Below are 22,301 nucleotides of genomic sequence, written 5' to 3'. Positions count from 1 at the left end.
TTCTTTTTAATTTTTTCATAGGTTAAATATGACTTTCTTTATGATCAGCATTATATTTGCTGCCTTGAAAAGTGGATAGGACCAAGTCATCAAAAAATATACACAACTTTCATCTTAGTAATATTATTTCTCCTTCCTCTGACCCTGATGCTCATCTTGTATAGTAAAATTGGATATGAGTTATGGGTTAGGAAAAAGGTTGGAGATATTTCTGTTCTGCAAACAATCCATGGAAAGGAAATGGGAAAAATTGCCAGGTGCAGTAAATGTTTTAATCCTGTTAATTCAGTAATATCATTTTCATTATTTTAATGAAGTTTAAATTTATGTATTTAATGTTCTGCACATTTCCTTTTGCAGGAAAAAGAAACGTGCTATTATGATGATGGTGACAGTAGTGGTGCTATTCACAGTTTGTTGGGCTCCTTTTCACGTGATTCACATGAAAATAGAATACAGTAAGTTGCTTAATATAATTTACTCATTACTGTCCACATTAAATGTGATTTTTATAGTGTAGTTCACATACTAATTACTGTTTGCTGTTTTTTATGAATTCTAAAGCAGGCATCACACTATATGCCTTTTTCAGTGATTTTCATCTTAAGTAATTTTAGGAAATTACTTCAAGTGGTGTACAGTGGCAACATGCACACAAGACCATTAGTCATGTAGTTTAAGACCCCCATTGTTCTCTATGACTCGTTACCACAAATTCAAAACTGGCTTGATTTTATCGTTATGAGGCAACAGTCATGGGAGTTGTTCTGCCTGAATGAAAGGACTAGAAAATAAGATGTTATCCAGATAACAAGCAACTGAGAATTCAAAGCACATAATTCTCAAACAAAAATGGAAACCTAAACTTGTATTCAAACTTTGCTTGCACAAGAATCATTTCCCAAGAACACTATCTAGGAAGTGCACAAGGTCACCTTTATTCTGCCTTGACAGTGATGTCACTCGCTGCACACTTCCAATAAGTTTCTGGGGCGATTTAGTAGCAAACACTGCACAATATGGCAGCACTCACAGTAAGCATAATGATGTTGAAAAAGGCAAAAAAAAATTCAACTCAGACTACAACATTTCCCTAACCAATGAGAAGTAAAGGGTGGACATGAGTTCTTGCAGTTAAACAATTTTAGATGGTGAGATGGCAATGTAATAAAGCAAAACTGGGTGTAGATTTTTTACCCACAGTAACTTGATATAGGGCAAAATGGTATGATGGCAAGTGGATATTAAAAATCCTCCCACAACACATTAAAAACAACTGTCCTTTAGAGCCTGAATCAAGGTCAAGAATTGGATCATTTGAGTACATATCTATATACTATAGATAAGCTGCTCCAATTAGGAGAGGTTTCTGGAATTTGGGTTTCAGTATTTAAAAAGAAGCAAGATGAACACGTGGACCAGACTGAACATGTGGACCTCTGGTCCTCAAATAATAGGGAACTGAAAGGGGTAAAGTCCACCTTTATAACAATAAACTTGATTATAAATTCTGAACTTGTAGTTAACATGTCCTGAGGTATAATCAATAGCAGATCTCATTGGCTGTTGACACTGCATATGAACTGCTGAAAATGCTTACTGGAACTGTATTAGATGGAGTTTGCCCATTGTTTGTAGTAAACACATCTGCAATAGAATTTGATTTGGGGACATCATAATATTTTTGGTGCTAGGGAGTACATACAGTTAGGTCCATAAATATTTGGACAGAGACAACTTTTTTCTAATTTTGGTTCTGTACATTACCACAATGAACTTTAAATGAAACAACTCAGATGCAGTTGAAGTGCAGACCTTCAGCTTTAATTCAGTGGGGTGAACAAAACGATTGCATAAAAATGTAAGGCAACTAAAGCATTTTTTTTAACACAATCCCTTTATTTCAGGGGCTCAAAAGTAATTGGACAATTGACTCAAAGGCTATTTCATGGGCAGGTGTGGGCAAGTCCGTCGTTATGTCATTATCAATTAAGCAGATAAAAGGCCTGGAGTTGATTTGAGGTGTGGTGCTTGCATGTGGAAGATTTTGCTGTGAACATACAACATGCGGTCAAAGGAGCTCTCCATGCAGGTGAAAGAAGCCATCCTTAAGCTGCGAAAACAGAAAAAACCCATCCGAGAAATTGCTACAATATTACGAAGTGGCAAAATATTCAGTTTGGTACATCCTGAGAAAGAAAGCAAGCACTGGTGAACTCAGCAACGCAAGAAGACATGGACGTCCACAGAAGACAACAGTGGTGGATGATCACAGAATCATTTCCATGGTGAAGAGAAACCCCTTCACAACAGCCAACCAAGTGAACAACACTCTCCAGGGGGTAAGCGTATCGATATCCAAGTCTACCATAAAGAGAAGACTGCATGAAAGTAAATACAGAGGGTGCACTGCAAGGTGCAAGCCACTCATAAGCCTCAAGAATAGAAAGGCTAGATTGGACTTTGCTAAAGAACATCTAAAAAAGCCAGCACAGTTCTGGAAAAACATTCTTTGGACAGATGAAGCCAAGATCAATCTCTACCAGAATGATGGCAAGAAAAAAGTATGGAGAAGGCGTGGAACAGCTCATTATCCAAAGCATACCACATCATCTGTAAAACACGGTGGAGGCAGTGTGATGGCTTGGGCGTGCATGGCTGCCAGTGGCACTGGGACAGTAGTGTTTATTGATGATGTGACACAGGACAGAAGCAGCTGAATGAATTCTGAGGTGTTCAGAGACATACAGTCTGCTCAAATCCAGCTAAATGCAGTCAAATTGATTGGGCGGCGTTTCATGATATAGATGGACAATGACCCAAAACATACAGCCAAAGCAACCCAGGAGTTTATTAAAGCAAAGAAGTGGAAAATTCTTGAATGGCCAAGTCAGTCACCTGATCTTAACCCAATCGAGCATGCATTTCACTTGTTGAAGACTAAACTTCAGACAGAAAAGCCCACAAACAAACAGCAACTGAAAGCCGCTGCAGTAAAGGCCTGGCAGAGCATTAAAAAGGAGGAAACCCGGCATCTGGTGATGTCCATGAGTTCAAGACTTCAGGCTGTCATTGCCAGCAAAGGGTTTTCAACCAAGTATTAGAAATGAACATTTTATTTCCAGTTATTTAATTTGTCCAATTACTTTTGAGCCCCTGAAATGAAGGGATTGTGTTAAAAAATGCTTTAGTTGCCTCACATTTTTATGCAATTGTTTTGTTCACACCAATGAATTAAAACTGAAAGTCTGCACTTCAAATGCATCTAAGTTGTTTCATTTAAAATTCATTGTGGTAATGTGCAGAACCAAAATTAGAAAAAAGTTGTCTCTGTCCAAATATTTATGGACCTAACTATATGTTTACTTCTTGTAAACCAGCAGCTTTTTGGGTGCAATATGTCTGTGGTGTTTGTTTTTTGTGTTGTTCAACTTTTCTAGTGCAACTAAAATGTAGTTGTTTTCAAAGCAAAGGAAGAGAGATTTCAGGACTTCAAAGTGTCTGTGTAAGTGTTTTATAAAGAGCTATAATATAAACATTGACATAAACTGGAGGTTGGCCTTTCAAAGGGTGTAGTCAACCAATATAATGATAAACCTTACTATGAATTCTAAACGTGAAGGCACCATGTATTGGGAAATTATCAGTAGAGGTTGCAGTGGATGGAAAAAGGTATGGCGCTATGGAAAGTGTGTATGCCTTGTAAATGGCTGTGTCTTATAACTCCTGTGGAAGCTATAATGTGTTTTAGTAGTTAAGTAGTGGTCATCAAATGTACAAATATTATAATGGTATTGTGTTGTGTAAAAGAGGTGAGAAAGTACTTTATAACTTCTTGAACCTGTCTGTTGTCTGCTTATGACTGTAGTTTTTCTGCTTCTTCAACCTGCCTTCTACTTCAAAAGGCTTAGGTGCAAGGGCTGTTTCTTTTAATGAAATTCTGCACTTTTTTAAGAAAATGAGAAGAGATTGAGACACTTCCTCGACACAATAGAATGGTAGCCATGGATCCCAGACGTTCATGTTTTTTCAGGATTTTTACCTGCTTTTTGTCCAGCCCTCCAATAGAACTTCCTAGTGTAACTCACTGAGGTGGCCTTCCACTTCAGCCAGGTGAGGAGCTATTCCAAAGTGATCAGTTCAAAGATATTTCATCAAAGTGCTTGATTATTGAACCAAAGACCCAGGTCCCCTAACTTGGAGTGATAAACAAGCATGAACTTCACTTATTTACAATAATCAATAAACCCTCAATTTGACTCAGATCTGCAGTCTCACTGTTTTTTCTGAACTTTTAGTTTAATAAGAGAGACTTCTTAACACGTTTCTTTTGGCAGGGCAAAATCCCAGTGAAACTGATATATTTACATAGCAAAAAATCACTTATCTTGTATGACACATTTGTTTGTGCCTGTTTCTTGTATATTCACCCAGCCTTTTATACTAATCACATCGAAGTCACCAAATTTCTGTAGTGAAATAAACTTTCCTTTATATTTGAAGAAGAGCCCAGATGAGAATGCAGAACATGTCTTTATTTGCAGAGAGTTATGCACATTTGTGTCAGTCCATACAGTGAGCAATCAATTAAAGAATTCATCTGCTTTTATATTTTTTTGATTACCATTACCTCATCTAATACATCACATCATTTGACTCTTAAAATGCAGAACTTTATTACCTCCTCCAATCAACTAACGCCACCATGCTGATTTTCCCATTATTCTGAACACTTCGTTAATAGGGGAGTTTTGTGGATTGTCCTATTGATCTCAGAACTGCTTCATAGGAAGGGTGTATGGACTTTCCCATTAATTTATCTCCGCTTCATGGAGGGGTGTTCGTTACTTTCAGTTATCTTATTCTAGCCTTGCAAAAAAATTTTTAGGATGTTTCTCTAAGACTGGGGAAAGACCTCTTTCTTTTTCAGCTTTAAGTTACATTTAGTTAACCTTTGAGTTACACTCAGTCCTTTTCATTCTGTTTAGCAATTCATTCTTCTATGGCTTCATATATATACCTACAATAAATTTTAAAATATTATTATATATTAATTAAAAATTCCATTTATTTTCCCCCATTTGTGACTTCTTGAAGTCCCACTATAACTTGAAGTTGACCTAGTTTTTCTACTTACACTCTGTGTTTGTTTCTAATTGTACGAATCATGTGTGTGATATTGGTATTAATTACATTTTTCCTTTATAAATCTCAGAATTAAGTCCCATAACTTCTAAGTACGCTGATAAAAGACTATCAACAATTGCTTGATCAATGTCTTATTTTTTCTGTGTTTAACACTAGAATCCTTGAAGGTTACAATTTTTTTTGTTGTCCCTGACCTCCTTAAATTTTTCTGACATATGCCAAGAAGCTTGTAGCACCTTATCACTTTGCTAATAGCCCGCTTTCATTTTGCAAATGAGTGCATTAGCAGAACACAGCCTGCTACACTACCTCCCCCATTCAGTCAGATGAAAGCATCACCCTGCTGCAATCCTCACAGCTGAAGTGTTTATCAGGCTATGCATTTGTAAGGAATTATATAGGTAATGAAATACTGTGATTTGAAATACATACATTTCATATATGTTCCGTGTCTACAATGATCTGTGTAAATATAGAATGACAGAGGAAATGAAACATTAGGTCATTCCCCGAGGGTGATCCAGCTCACAAGATCCTCATTGTTGAGGATCCAAGAGGCTGGACCAGGCCAAGGAGACACCCACGTTACACCAGGCTGCAGCAAATAGTTGGTTATTTCCTGGTGGGTGGCTCTGGACCGCTTGTCTGCCTGGGGGGTTGCCAACCCAGATTCTGAGCTGCTTCGTCATGTGGTGTGTGTGGCAACGAACTGTACCAGTGCATGCTCCCCAACCTGAGCTGACTTGACCACTTGAATTAATATTAAGAACAAGGAAGACATTAATATAGAATATATTATAAATATACTCGAAAGATCCTTAAAATAAAATTTTGTGCCTAAAAATACTTATGCTATGAAAACAAACGTAACAAACAAAAAAAAAAACAAACATTTTCTCCAAAATTGCATTTTTCACTAAATCTTATAAGTTGCAGAAACAGTTTATGGTGGAAAAATTTTAGTTTAAGAAAGATGAAAAGCACACTGATGTTTTTGTATGAGAGGACTTTAGCGCCAATCATTATACATTTGCTACCTGACAGCTCTTGGGCCTATGGTTGAATTGATTACTCTAAGTGCAGAGATTGTAGATTGTTCACATGTTTTTTGTTGTCTCTTGCTTACTGTCAGAGTCAAAGTACTTTGTTTGTATAAGCTGCCTATAGTGAGAATGTATTTTGCCCAGGGCTGGATACATGTTTCCACTTAACAGGCTGGATTTCCTGTGATCCAGAATTGGATAAGCAAGTTAGAAAATAAGTGGTATGTAGCACCCTAAACCCAACACATAACTTCACCAACGCAAGTTCTGTTATAAATAAAAGGTTTATTTATACAAAATACCTTGCACAAAGGCATTAAACAGGGCATCAACCAACCACAACACAATTCTTCTCTCTTCTTTCTCTCCTTCACACCTCCCAGACAAGCTTTGTCCTCCTTCCACCAGACTCCAACTCATCTGGATGAGGTTGAGCAATGTTTTTTATGTTGGAAGCACTTCTGGGTCAATTGAAAGTTCCAAAAAGAAAGGATTGTGAATCCTTTCAGCTCCTCCTGGCGACCCCCACATAACCCAACAGTGCTGCCTCACGGGACTACAGGTTTCACCATGCCCTGCAGGTTTCCATGTCGGGGTCCTAACCAAAGGAGGCTGCCACCAAGCATATTTGGGGAGAAAATATTTATTCATTCTAAACACCCCCAATCTTTCCCATTGTACTGGCCTCCTGGCCGGGTAAGGATCCTTGTTTAATCTTGGTCAGGATGCCAATTTATGTGTGCTGTTCATTACAGTGTTTAAATCAATGGATGGTTAGATAGGCAGTGCAAGCTAATAGGCTGAACAGAGAAACTTTATTGAAAATAAGTTGTGCACATGTGGCATGCACTAAGCCCTGCATAATACCAAAAATGCTAAAATATATACAGTAATTATGAAGACCTTTCTTTTACAAATAAAACTTTAATCCCTCTATTGGCCTAACTCACTATGTTTTGAATTATGCAGAATTAATGTTGGCTTCATTATACTCAATGTTTTCTTCACAAATTAACTATTAGCTAACAGAATGAACTTAATGGACTGAATGGTCATCCCTCATTTGTAAAACCTCTACATTTCCGTGTGTTTCTTCACAGGTTCCTTTGAGAATGAATATGATGAGGTCACCATCAAGATGGTATTTGCTGTTGTTCATGTCGTTGGATTCTTTAACTCAATCTGCAATCCCATTGTCTACGCATTCATGAATGAAAATTTTAAGAAGAATTTCTTATCTGCCCTTTGCTTCTGTGCTCTGAAGGATGGCACAATGTCTTTCAGAAGGCAACACAATTCTGGTTGCACATCTCTAAGCCAGCCACGGTTAGGCTTCACACAGAGAGATAACCTTGTAGATGAAAGCAAAAAGGACTTTGCAGAAGGAAATATAGAAGTACGGTTTCTGGAACAGCCTTTTCCTATTAAAAACAGTGCAAGATGTATGACACTATTTGTATCTGAAGTAACAGTTCATCCTGAGAAGTAAGTATACAGAGCCACTATGGACTTGCCATTTAAATGATCCAGGAATACTCACTGTCAATATAAAGTTTTGCACATTTTTATGTGCTCATGTGCATGTTCTGAACAATCTGGACGTTATTTGTGTTTAGATAAACTGATCCATTATAAGTAAGCGAGTGAGTGTGCCCTGTGATGGAGTAGTGTTCCATTTAGAGTTATTTTTTGTCGTATGACCGATCCTTCTGTGACAGAATGCCCTGTGACCATGTAATGGAAAGTGAGGATTCAGAATGGACAGGAAATATTTAAATATTTTTATTTAAAATAAACTGAAAAGCTCATAAGCAATGTTTACAAAACATTTCATGAACTTTGATTTGTTTGTGCCATAAAATGCATACTGTTTACTGTATGTATTAATAAGTTTTATTAAAAAATGCCTGAAGCTTTCAGCATATTTATTTGACAGAACAGTTCAAACTCTGCAAAAAATATATATGGGAGATTTAAAGGCAAGAATTCAATTGTCAGGAATACAGGCTATGGTATTGATCACTGTAACAGTGATTTAAATTTAGTTTAGGAAGGGAATAGAAAAATCATTATAACATAAAATGAAAGAATTAATGAATTTTTGAGTATCTTGTGTAACATGGCAAATTCAGCAGTGTTAAATTATCCCTTAAAGTGCATATATGGAACCATTGTTTCCATATATATACTTCTGAGAGCTATGGAAACACTGTAGTAGTTAATATAGCACTGGTGAATTTGCTGTGAAAAACACTTTACTTGAAAATCGGGTCTTGGAAAGGGCAGTTATGTGTGTATAAAATAATAAATTAATGTCAAAAACAACACCTGAGTTGTGAGTAGATTTAACAACATGCTATAGGATGTAGGAGTTTTTACCCACTATTGCCCTTGTGTATATTTTTTTCTTTCTTTTCAGATAGGTGCTTCATTAATCCAATGTGTTTGCTCATATCCTCAGTCTTAGAAGGCCTGTGGACTTTAACTCCAGTGATTTCTTGATTAGAAGTTAATTTTTTTATAATTGAAATTCATGTGATTATTTGAATGACCACCCAGCACCCACAATTGCTCACCCTCCATGACAGCAGCAGATCTCAAACTTGGAGCCTCTGAGTTTCAGAACACACTTTTTAGCCAGTGAAGCTAAAGGAGAGCTCCTTCAACCCCACCAGAAATCAGACTTCTAACTGTTAGGTCACCTCTTGCTTAACAGCAAGCTGTCTCTCTCTCCCTCTCCTTCTCTCTCAGACTTGCTACACTCACCACTTTCTACACTTGGCCCCTGAGTGAGCAATTCCAGGTCACCACACCATTTGTCTCTACTAAGTAATTTGCTCAGGGTGGCACCCCCTCTCCACCCACCCACCCACAGCTACACTGGCTGAGCAATGTGTTCTGTAATTCCAAGGCTCCAAGTTCATGTCCATTGCTGTTTCAAGGAGGACATGCAGATGAGAGGGAGTGTCACCCTGAGTGAATTTCTACCCAGAGACAGCCCCTGAAGAAAAGTGTATTCCTTTTGCAGTAATATTTAGTTTCTAACTGTAAACATAATTCCAAAATCTGGGTCTAAGATTGTTGGCCTCTATTTTAACTCATTAAAGAAACTGATGAAGCCCCATTAGGTCTGACAGATAAATACCCCACAAGTGAAAGAAATTATTATGCTTTCAAATGCATATACTGCAGCATATCAGTCTGTCATTTGAATCCACATCTGAAGTCTGAAGATTTCATATTAGAAATACATATTCAAGAATGAAAAATCAATTGTAATGTCCTATAGAACACTACTTGAACAAACACTTATATTGCTCAAATGGAAGAATACCAGTCCACCCTCTATAACTGAGTAAGAAAGTGATGCTTTATATGAACTTATATTTAAAACAAGATACATTTTCTCTATGAAGATCTATTAAGAACTTAGAACTCATGAGTGTAATGCTAAAGTAAATATGTCCTGTTACTGTCCAGACTTTTTTATTTTACTTGCGGTTGTATTCTGTAGATAGAAACATGTGAGAGGGGGCTCTCTAGTTGTACAACTGTTTCTGGGGATTGTATGGTGAGTTTTATGGATTGCTATGTTATTTTTAATTTTTTGAGTTCTGTAATAATGTTTTCTTTCAAATAAAGGAATACAAATTAGAAATATGGGATTATTTGAATATATTTAAGAATAATATTCTGTAGGTTTGTGGCGATGCGGGTTCGCTCCACACTCCTGTCTTGTTTCTGGGAGCTCTTGAACCTGACACCGGAGCAACAAATGGAGCAATGGGATGGTGCAAAAGTGGCAAGTGCTTTTGTTTAAAATCAACAAACAAAAAAAACAGTGTTCAAATAAATAGTGCAATGCTTTAAAAAATCTTCCTTAAATAAATAATTCATTAAAACAAGTGAAAAGGTGGAGGTTAAAATACGTTAGAAAAAATTAAAAAAAAAACAACGAGGTTAAAACAATGGCTGGAAGTTGTCCCTTTTAAAATCAGCCTGGTGCCTTTCTACTAGTGACTCTCCTGCTTCTCCCGTCCAGGCTATGCACCAGGGGAGCCACCCTAACTGCAGCTGACCTTCATTTTACCTTCTGATCTGGAGGCTTCCCGATCCCTGGCTTCGGTTCTGCTCTCCCCAGACCCAGACTTGGGTTCCCCAGTGACCAGGACGCTCACGCTGGGGAATCCACCTCCCAAGCCTCCCGACTCCCACTGTCTTCTGCGGTGAGCCATCCTTCTTCTGGTCACTCCCGCTCCTCACTGAATGCTCAGCGGGAGCGACCACAATCAACTGCCCTAGGTGTCGGCCAAACACCCAGCCAGGGCTCACTGTTCAGCTGCCTCCAAGCCTGCGCTCGCTCGCTCACTCGCACCGGCTATCCTCTCCCTGCCTTCTTCCATCCCTCTTCTTCAACCTCTGTTCCATTCCTTTCTTCTTTCCTATTTTTTTCCTAGCTGCCTCACGCTTCTATTTATCACAGGGACATGGATCAGCTGTGGCAATTATCAGCCCCCGGGAATAATAACAGATGCGGATGACTCCTCACCTGTGCACTTAAGCGAGGTTCGCCCGCATCACAAATTCCCCTGGGAACCGCTTGGCCACACACACCACGGCCCCTCACTAAGTCCTGAGTGCAGCAATTATTTATTTAAAAAATGGCCTTTTTGACGTGAGCTGTGGACCCGCTATACCACAAGGTTACATGTACTTTCCAATTTCAAGCCCATGCAGCTTGCAAGGAGCCCATTAACATGCTGTTTTCACAATAAATTCTTCAGGTGACAGCACCATAGTTTGGTTGCTACTACTGATTAATACTATTATTAACCATTAAGGAAACAAGGAAAAAATATAATACTCCACAACTGCCAGTTTTTTTTTAATTACCCTAATATTTTTTCATGATTTGTCTTGTTTTGTTCTTGGAGTTTTGTTTTAGTTCAGGTGGGAGTTGCTTGTCTTGTTGGGGAAAACATATTGCATGGACAGCTTTAAGGGTCCATACACTTTAAGGGTCAATGTGAAGCTGTGGACAATGAAGTTCTCAACTGTGGTAAGGGTAAATCCTTCTCAGAGGATTTTGAGATTGCTCATGATTTCTACCCCATTTGTTCTCCTCCTGGATCTACATTTGTTATGATGCAATTAACTGTCATCCTACTGTAGTTTTGTTAGACTGCTAATTTTCATTAAACCTTAATACTACTGTAAATATGTTAATAGGCTTGTACACTATGTAGTTGCAATCAGAAAAACTGAGTTTATATAATTGTTGCAAGAAAGTAGACAGACCATGTTAAAGAGTTGGGGTATGACCTGGTGACCCTCTATAACTGAAAAGAAGAGAAATAAGCAATAATAGCAAAGAAGATCTTTTCAGAAGGGAGTTCCACAGTGAACCTAGATGAAAATGGCCGGACTTCCAATTATATATCTTCCTGGAAGGAAAAGGCGGGTCCAGGTGGACGGATACCGGAAGTGATGTCAAATATGTTACAGCTGTTAATCATCCGGTCTGCAAAGGGAGGAAGAGAACAGGCATTAGAACACAGCACCAAACCCAGGAGCGGTGAGTAATTACCATCACCAGAGCCCTTAAGCTGTCACCTATGCACATGCGCTTTACAGTGAGTGTTACATGTTTGACTATGCAATTGAGGTTCTCCTAGGTTTCTCCAGGGCAGCACTCCTGTGGGCCCATTGTGTATGACAAGTGGGAAGAGAACAAAATATAACGTGTGTGCTTATTGCCTTCCTTTCATTATGTTAGTATGTGGCACAGAAAATCGGAAATTCATCTGTGGATGAAGCATATCTCAGCTATCAAGTACCTTGCTTCCTTGTACTCTCAAGATTAGATATTAAAGTGCCATCCACATGCCAGCTGCTCCCATTAAAATATACATATATATTGTCAGGATTGGGTCACACAGTTGCACAGATTCATTCAGGGTTTCAAGAAACATAAACTTTATTCATATTCAGCATAATAAAGCAGAAGATGTCTGGGTGAGAAGCGAGACAAATCACTAATTGCGCAAAGAGTAGGTAAAAAAATTGTATTTGTTTCAGATTGTGCCACCGTTTAAGAGGGGGTTTCGGAGGGGTGACCACTTCTTTTTGGGGTGCATTCAGCTCCCCTCTTCACACCCCCTCCGTCAGCTTCATTCACATCTTCATGAATTAAGCGACTCTCCAAACCAGGTTCAAACAGGTGCGACAAGACATCTGCATTAATGTGCGCAGAGCCGGGTTGATGACTGGCAGTAAAACTTTACGGCTGCAAGCTCAAGAACCATCTCATGAGATGAGAGTTTGTATCTTTCTGACAGTATAGCCATTGAAGAGGAGTGTGATCAGTCACCAATGTAATACATCCCCAGCCCATTTAATCGCCAAACATTCTTTCTCAATTGTTGAATAATCATTCCCAAGGAAGCAATTTTCTACTTAAAAATGTGATAGGGTCATCTTCACCATCAAAAACCTGAGACAGGACAGTGCCTAAACCAAACACACTAGTGTCCGTCTGTAGAACAAAATCCTTAGAGAAGTCTGGATTCCGCAAAACTTGGTAAGGAGACAAGGCAGTTTTCAAATCACAAAAGGAACTTTCACAATCATATGTCCAAAAACAGGACAGTTCTTTCTGCCTCTTGTAAGATTGGAAAGAGGAGCAGCCCTATTTGCAAAATCAAGGATGAATCTTCTATAATAACCGTCAAGCCCCAGAAAAGCACAAATCTGTTTCTGCGTCTCCGGACGTGGGTAAGCAAGCACCTCATCCACTTTTCTAAGTTGGAGGCAGATCAATCCCCTGTCCATTGAATAACCCAAATAATGTGTCTCAGACATACCCAATCTACATTCTTAGGGTTAGCGGTCAAAACAGCCTCTCTCAAGCTATCAAGAACAGCCTGAAGTCATACTAAGTGTGTTTGCCAATCATTACTGAAAATTACAATATCATCGAGGTATGCCCTGGAGTATTCAGAATGAGGACGCAAGACCTGATCCATCATACGCTGGAAAGTCAGAGGAGCTCCATGAAGTCCAAAGGGAAGCCTAGTAAATTCGTAAAGACCATTAGGAGTTGCAAATGCTGTTTTCGCACAACTGTCAGCCTCAAGAGGCACCTGCCAGTAACCCTTCGTGAGATCCAGCGTGGAGATACAGGAGGCCTGACCCAGCTTTTCCAACAATTCATCAAATGGGGCATTGGGAAAGCATCGAATTTGGAGACCTTATTCATGTGTCAGAAATCGATACAGAACTGAACCGAACCATCCGGTTTTGGGACTAATACAACGGGACTGCACCATTCGCTCTTACTTTCACAAATAACACCCAATGCCAGCATCTGTTTGACTTCTTCATGTACAATATTCCATTGTGCTTCCAAGATCCAAAATAGGCACATCTGCACCTTAACACTGGGTTCAGTAGTGATTTTATGTTCTGCAAGGTAAGTCAAGCCTGGCAGGGCAGAAAAAACATCAATTTTACGTTGAATCAAAGATAACAACCCTGCCTTTTGCGAGTCAGTCAAATCATCACCAATGGCAACATCAGTCTGAGAGACAGCAGCCAAGGAAGCGCAAACCCCCTGCGGGTCATGCCACTCCTTCAAGAGATTAACATGTAAAATCTGGAATGGTTTGCGCCGGCCCAGTATTCTGACTTGTAATTCACTGGCCCCATACGCTTGTCAATAATGGTAGGACCCTGCCACTTTGCTAGGAACTTGTGCTGGTCAGATGGAATCAGAACCAAAACACAATCACAAGGTTTGAATTCACGGAGCTTACAGCGTCTATTGTATAGACGGTTTTGGGTTTCTTGTTCACGTTGCTGATGCTCAACAGCGATAGAAGAAAGTTGAGAAATCCTGTCTTGCAACGAAATTACCCGATCTGCAAAGCTCGGTCCGTGAGCTTTTGTCCAGATCCCTGTCCATTCCCCACAGACAACATCCAAGACGCCTCGTGGGCGCCTACCAAACAACAACTCAAAAGGACTCAAGCCAGTGGATGCCTGTGGAGATTCCTGCACTGCATACTTAAGGAGAGGCAGGACAGAGTCCCAAAACTTCAGGTCATAATGAGCAACTCGCCTGATCATCTGTTTTAAAGTCTTGTTAAATCGCTCAGTCAGTCCATTCGTCTGTGGATGATAAACAGTCGTACTTAATTTCTTAATGGCAAGGTTGTCACATAATTGTTTAATCACACAAGAAGAAAAAGGTGTGCCCTGATCAGTTAAAATTTCACTAGGCATGCCAATATGAGTAAAATTCTCACAAAAAGCTTTGGCAACAGCGGAGGAATTGGCTTTTCTCAGAGCAACCACTTCAGGATACTGCATTGCATAGTCAACCAGCACAATAATATATTGATACCCATTTTTACTCTTAGGAAGGGGGCCAACAATATCTAGTCCAACCCGATAAAAAGGAATATTCAAAATAGGCATAGGCGAAAGGGGAGCCCTTGGAGGTTTATAAGCAGAGATGATCTGGCAGTTAGGACATAAGCTACAGAATTGTTCAACATCTTTGCCCATATTCAGCAAATAAAATCACTTTGATAATCGATCCCTAGTCTTATAAGCCCCCTGGTGTCCACCCAAGACATGATAATGGGCCAACTGTAAAAGAATGTTCTTATGTACTTCAGGTACAACTAACTATTCAATAAATACACCCCCTAAATTATCCAAAATCACTCTAAAAAGGCAGCCGCCTTTCTCGAGAAAGTGCAGGGTTTTCAAGCCCGCGGACTCATGCTCCTGGTAGTAGGAGTCACTAGCGGAGTAAGCCTGCTTAAATTCATATTCTAATGAGCTATGGGCACGCTGCAAACTCACAAAATCTGTCTGCTCGCTAGTGCTCGGTTTGCACTCGGTGGCTGGAGCAGGCTGAGAAGTTGAAGATGAGCAAGCCAGCTGCTCTAGGAAATCGGAGGAGTCTCTCCCGGTCTCACTGGAAAGATCAGGTTCAATGTCCAATCGGGGCTCGAGGCCTTCTCTGACAGCCACCAGTTCCTCCCCTTTGTTCATGATGACAGGGGGCTCTAGGGCTGGTGCCCCAAACTCAGCTAAGAGCCTAGAGAATAGGGTGTTCCTCCTGTCGATTAGCAAGGGCCATGGGCAGGAATCCAAAATGGCAGTCCAAACTTTAAAGTTCCAATCCTAATATTTTAAAGGAAGCAGCACTGTCTCATAGTACTTAACATCCCCATGTACACAACATATGTTCATAGTCTCAGTGCTACATGGGGACGTACTGCTGAGGCAGTCACGTCTAACAACACAAAGGTCACTACCTGAGTCCAACAAGGCAGGGATTTCGCGGCCCACCAACATCACAAAGATCATTAAGCGGTCCTTTTTTAGTGAAGTAGAAGGAACATGGGAGCAACACACCTCAGCTAAGCCGACTTCCAAGGACCGAGCAAGGGAGAGGTGACATTCTCTGGCGAGGTGGCCGACCTGATCACATCGGAAACATCTGCGCTCAGCACCACTGCTGAAATACGCACGGTGGCGTCTATGACCGGGAGCTTCTCCAGATGTGGTCACATCAGTAACAACGGGAGCTCATAATGGCCTATCAGAGGAAACTGGATGTTCAGGGTCCTGAGCCCACTGTTTAATGCAACGATCTTGGGCAGGTTGAGAGTGTGCCCTTGGCGGAGCAAATGCACCACCCTGTCTCCAAGCAGCCTGGGAGCCTTCCAATAGTTTCTCCAAGGTGGAGAACGAGTCAACATCGTGATGAAAAAACTCATCCTGGAGAACTTCAGGAATCCCCGCCAGTAAAACATCACTGGCTACTTTCTCCACAAGCTGCTCGATCAGGTCCCCCTCAAACCAGCTGTAAACGAGATTAATTAAATCCTGCAAATGAGCACGAACTGGGTGATCCAGGTACAGCTTCCATTGGCAAAGCACAGAGCCCTTAGCCAGGAAGCTTGTACTTTTACATTGAATAACTTGTTGCTTGAAGAAACCATAATCACCAAGCTTATCGAGAGGGACATTTCGCAAAGCAAGCAGGGCATCCCTGGACAAATATGGGACGACGATGGCAGCCCAGGTTCGTCTATCCCAGCGCATCAAAGTCGCCAAGTGTTCAAAAGCTAACAGGAACACCTCGGGGTCATCCGTAGGACCCATCTTCGCTAGCAGATCCTTAGGAGCAACCGTGGGAATAGGAGGCAGTACCTCTGGGTCTGGAGGAAGTGGAACATTCTCATCGTTCTGAGGATCCATCTGTGCAACCACTTCTGGTACCACTTGTAAGGCTTGGGTCACACAGTTGCACAGATTCATTCAGGATTTTCAAGAAACAAACTTTATTTGTATACAGCAGAGGATGTCTGGGGGAGAAGAGAGACAAGGCAAAAAAGACAAAAGGTCAGCTGCTGTACAGGCTTTTATATGTTAGAAGAGCCGCGCGAGAAGCCAAACACCGCGGCACAGCAGCAGCAGCAAGCCAGCAACTAATAGAGCAAAGAGTAGGTAAAAAAATTGTATTTGTTTCCGGTTGTATCACCGTTTAAGAGGGGGTTTCGGAGGAGCGACCGTGTCTTCTAGGGGTGTATTCAGCCCCCCTCTTCACAATACAGTATATAGAGTGTTGCATAGCATGTCACATTTAAAAAGAAAATGGCTGCTCTTTCCCAATGGACAGAAGGGTGACTGTTACATTGATTACAATGGTAGCTACCCAACCCAAAATTAAACTAGGCAATCCTGTGCAAATATGAGATGTCAAACTGAAAAATCCTGCAAAAGAACCTAGTGATCTCCTTGATACCAGTTATGGATGTTAAATATTTTCTCCTCAGTTTTAAATAAACCATAATACACTTTCAGAAGTATTCAAAGTTTAAATATGAATGTGGCATCCCTAACAGTGAAGGTGCAATTGCTATCAGTAGTAACAGTGAGCCTGAAGAAACATCTTTTGCTACTTAAGATCATGCTTGAGTATTGTCATTGCATTTCAGTTTGTATAGTATTGCAAAAGAAGAGCAAAGAAACAAACAAAAGAAAGGCCAGGGTTCTGGTTGGAAAGAAAAAAATACTTGTGTTTTTAATAGTGTTTAAATATTACAGTAAATATGCAACCTTTTCTAAAATCATGTTGTCACTTTGTCGTTGCAGGTTATTGAGTGTAGATTGATGGTCAAAAATGGCAAATCTATTGATTTAAATTTAAATCTACAACACAATAAACTGCAGAAAGTGAAGGGGTCTGAATGCTTCCTGAATCCACTGTACCTTACATCTAGAACATTAGAATATTAGAACATTCCAGACGAGAACAGGCCATTCAGCCTAACAAAGCTCACCAGTCCTATCCACTTATTTCTCTCTATTATAAAGAAAAAATCCTGGAAAGCAAAAGCAAGGCTACGATACGTGATCTTTTCGTAAGTTCTCGGAAGACATTTAAAAGACCCGCGAGAGAAAAGAGACTTGCCACGGAGCTCTCGCGGGGACTGTAAACAATGAGACTTGGTGCCAAGAGATTGTCCCAGGGCCGTCTCGTGGGGACGTGGAACCTAAGATTCTTGCAAGACACGCCCTACTTACAAAAGATATCATATAAGAACTCATCCATCAAAAAACACTCAGTCATGTAGTACACACAGATCATGTGCTTTCAGCACATATAAAGTATATAAGGACAATATGGAGAATAGAGACCCAAAGGCGTTCGAGAGAAAAAAAGGCAGATAAGAGATTATGAAAGCAGTGGAATTCGAAAGGCTCAAACAAACTATGGTCCGATACACATGCAGAGAAAGGTACAGACAAATTTTAACAGGCAAAAAGAAAGGTAATGTATATATTCCGCGAATAACATTACACACCAAAGGAGATCGTGATATGCCATTTGTATTAAAATGTTTACAGTTTACCGTGAGAATAGCATTTGCTATGACAATCAATAAATCACAGGGACAAACATTAGAAAAAGTTGGAGAAACAGAAACAATATTCACTCACGGGCAGTTTTACGTCACGTTGTCACAATGTGTCTCCAAAAAATATTGTTTTAAATGAAGCTTTAAAGTAAAAGTGCAAATAATGAAATTGAAACAATTCCAAAGAAAAAAAAAATTTTAATTGTATATCCGATTAACCAAACACAGAGGTTGGTGAGGGAAGCGAGCAGGGGGCAAAGCCCCTTAGTCTTCCAAAAAAACATCTAGTCGAGTTTTGAAAGTTCCCCACATGTTACTGTCTACCACACTACTTGGTAGTTTATTCCAAGTGTCTATTGTTCTTTGTGTAAAAAAAAAACTTCCTAATGTTTGTGCGAAATTTACCCTTAACAAATTTCCAACTGTGTCCCCGTGTTCTTGATGAACTCATTTTAAAATAACAGTCTCGATCCACTCTACTAATTCCCTTCATAATTTTAAACACTTCAATCATGTCACCTCATTCTTCTTTTGCTTAAACTGTATATGCTCAGCTCTTTTAATCTTTCCTCATAATTCAACCCCTGTAGCCCTGGAATCAGCCTAGTCGCTCTTCTCTGGACCTTTACTAGTGCTGCTATGTCCTTTTTGTAGCCTCGAGACCAAAACTGCACACAGTACTCAAGATGAGGTCTCACCAGTGCATTATATATAGGTTGAGCATAACTTCCTTGGACTTGTACTCCACACATCATACTATATAACCTAACATTCTGTTAGCCTTCTTAATGGCTTCTGAACACTGTCGGGAAGTCGATAGCTTAGAGTCCACTATGACTCCTAAATCCTTCTCATAAGGTGTACTCTCGATTTTCCGACCGCCCATTGTGTATTCAATCCTAACATTTTTACTTCCTATGTGTAATACTTTACATTTACTGACATTAAATTTCATCTGCCACAAATCTGCCCAAGCCTGTTTGCTATCTAAGTCCTTCTGTAATGATATAACGGATTCCAAATTATCTGCTAATCCATCTATTTTGGTATCATCTACAAACTTAACCAGCTTGTTACTTATATTCCTATCTAAATCATTTATATACAGTATATTAAAAATTGCAGTGGCCCTAGCACTGACCCCTGTAGAACCACTCTTAACATCGGCCAGTTCTGATGAGATTCCTCGCATCATCATCCTCTGCTTCCTGTGTCTGAGCCAATTCTGCACCCATCTTAAAACATCACCCTGAACTCCCACTTCTTTTAATTTGATGCCCGACCTCTCATGTGGCACCTTAACAAATGCTTTCTGAAAGTCCAGATAAATAATATCATATGCTCCACTTTGATTGTATCCTTTTGTTGCCTCCTCATAGAATTCCAGCATGTTAGTAAAACATGACCTCCCTCTTCTGAACCCATGCTGACTCTTCCTAATAACTCCTGTCATTGCCATGTGTTGCTCAATCTTATTCTTAATAATTCCTTCCATTAATTTTCCTGTGATGCATGTTAAGCTTATTGGCCTATAGTTGCTTGGATCTGCCCTGTCACCCTTTTTATATAATAGGATGATATTTGCCATTTTCCAGTCCTTCAGAATCTCTCCAGCGCGTAGTGACTTCCTAAAAATATGTGTCAAGGGTTTATATATGTACTCGCTAGCCTCCTTAAGAACTCGAGGGTAAATATTATCTGGTCCTGGTGATTTGTTTAATTTCAGCGTAGTTAATCTGAGCAGCACTTCTCCCTCTACTATTTCCAAATCCATCAGTATCTCCTTAGTAGTCCCTGTTACCGCTGGGAGGTTATCCATTTGTTCACTTGTAAACACCTCAGAAAAATGTAAGTTTAGGGCATCCGCTATTTCACTGTCTGTATCTTTTAATTCCCCTTTACTATTTCTGATGCTCTTGACTTCCTCCTTGACTGTTCTAACATCTCTTAATAATGATACATTAGCTTTAATGCTATCAAAACATGCTACAATATTATTAACAACTCAAACTAAACTTATTTCCATTCTGTGACTGGCATATACATCCAAATGAGACTTTTTAAAGATGCAGAAGTGGCACCGTGTATCCAAAGTGGTGAATTTAGATGAGAGTTTGGTTACATCAGAGCCAGAATGATGAATGAAGGGCTGAATATGATATAACAGACCATTAAAGTGCAAGATAGACCTGGAAAAATATCTGAAGTGTATCTGTTAATTGTGCAAGTCCCCCACTCATGAGAATACTATACTCCACCTTCCCCTTCTTTTCTTCTTAAAGCCACAACTCCTCTACCATCAGTAGAGTCTCACATTCTCTACTGTGACATTGTTAGGTATGTGACATCGAACAAAAACATGTCACCAGAAGCATGAATGTGATTTCGTCGCTGACCTTGCGCTTTGCGTTGCAGTCTGTCGGCCAGCGCAACATGCTAAGCATTAACAAGGTCTAAGTCAAACCCGTTTGTGTGTCTGTGTTTAAATGAAGGCAGATAGAAAGAGCCGGAAATGTGCTCCCAAGGATTGTTATGTTTAACCACAAACATTACAGTGTTACCAACAGAAAAAGAACTGCAAACGGGGAACAAAAATTGCAGCTGGATATGCAGCAACTTCGAACTTTGTTTGCCATTTGAGGCTATACAAAGAACAGTAAGCTTGGTTTATGTAATAATTATTAGTGAGCCAAGAATACATAACAATTAGATAAACCATAAGTTAGTAATTGTGAAATGACAGCCCGTTGAACTTTGCAGATTCCTGCTGTTGATATGATGCTTTTTACATATATTTTTTATGTTTGCATCTATTTTATAAGCAAGACAGTTGCTATTAGGGAACAGCAAGTTGGGGAGAGAACCTATCTGAGTATCATCAAAGTGAAAAGGTCTGTTTTATTAAAAACGATGGAGGGATGCATGACCAACCCCAGTAACATGACACATGGCAAGTGGTTAAAAATAACTTTTCAGAAAATAGATTGAGTTGAAAAAAACAAATGCACAAATAGCTGATAGGGAAAAAGAATAAATCAACACCCTGTGCTGGTATCTTTCTGTGTGTGCACAAATGTTCTTGTGCCAGGATACAAGGAGTATACCTAGGTTACATTGAGCACTAGTTAATCTGTTAATCCTAAATTGCATCATTTTCTTGAACTGATCATTAAAATTGATCTTCATGACTGTTACTACTTTCGTCAGTAACTGGTAGGAAACACGGAGTAGGAATCTCCCTCTTAATTCTCCCCTCAGTGCTCAGTGAGGAAAAATGTTGCTTCATACACTAATTACTGTACTCCAATTTGGTGTGGCCTGGTGGTGTAGTGGTTAGCACTGTTCTTTCATGAATCCAACCACCTGAAATTGAAGACCAGTTTGTTTGGGTGTGGAGTTTTAGTGTATTCCCAGTATTTGCATGGAACTGGGATTTCCTTCAATATTCCAAAAAGGTGTGCTTAATGTTAATTCACAATTTTAAAGTGGCTGTGTGTGAGATTGCATTAGAAGCTCCAGAAATGAGCTGGCACCTAATTCATTAGTTTGGTTATAATGATATGTTATCCAATTTATTCAAGTAGGTCTTCTTTCCCCTTTTTTTTCCTTCTTTTGTATGGGGAAGAAGACCATGTTTGTGGTCTCTTCCTAAATTCCCACAATAAACCATATTGTATGCTTTAAAGTTATCTAAAGATCACACTGTGCAGACTCATAACAAATCCTTAACTTTATAACAACTGTGCCCACACTCGAATGGTGGCAAGTTACACACTCTGGCTGTGCAGGAGCGAAGTCTGGACTCTTCAGTTTCTTACCTGCCTAACACTCAAGCTCCCCAGTCAATGGACAAAAAAAGATAAATTAGTCAAAGGTAAATGTTCTGTGGGTGTAAAATGAATATATTTCAAGAGGATGATATATTATACACTCACCACAAATTCCCAAATCACAATGCAGATGCAAATATTTACAGTGATAGGAAAAAAAACACAAAATGGACCTGAACTCCCTTGTTTATTTTTGATACAAACATCCATATACACACAAAGTCCAATGTGAGAACACAGTAACTGCAAAGATTGAGAAGTGGATGAAATCCAGCAAAGTCCCAAATGATGAAATGTCAACAAAACACAGTTCAAACATGGCAATTATGAAATATAAA

General features: G+C 39.6%; 1 protein-coding gene across 1 annotated transcript in view; it reads left to right on the top strand.

Annotated features, from left to right (window-relative positions):
* The window catches only part of LOC114652820 (pyroglutamylated RF-amide peptide receptor-like), an 80,895-nt gene extending 72,597 nt beyond the window's left edge, over positions 1-8,298 (top strand). The window contains exons 4-6 of the mRNA XM_028803130.2: positions 22-257; positions 361-458; positions 7,292-8,298. Of these exons, the coding sequence (XP_028658963.1) occupies positions 22-257; positions 361-458; positions 7,292-7,680 (723 nt within the window). The 3' untranslated portion in view covers positions 7,681-8,298. The remainder of the gene's footprint in view (positions 1-21; positions 258-360; positions 459-7,291) is intronic.
* The last annotated feature ends 14,003 nt before the right edge of the window (positions 8,299-22,301 follow it).

Source organism: Erpetoichthys calabaricus, chromosome 5 (assembly GCF_900747795.2).
Source record: "Erpetoichthys calabaricus chromosome 5, fErpCal1.3, whole genome shotgun sequence".
NCBI classification, from domain to species: Eukaryota; Metazoa; Chordata; class Cladistia; order Polypteriformes; family Polypteridae; genus Erpetoichthys; species Erpetoichthys calabaricus.
This window is presented reverse-complemented; position numbering and strand designations above follow the sequence as displayed.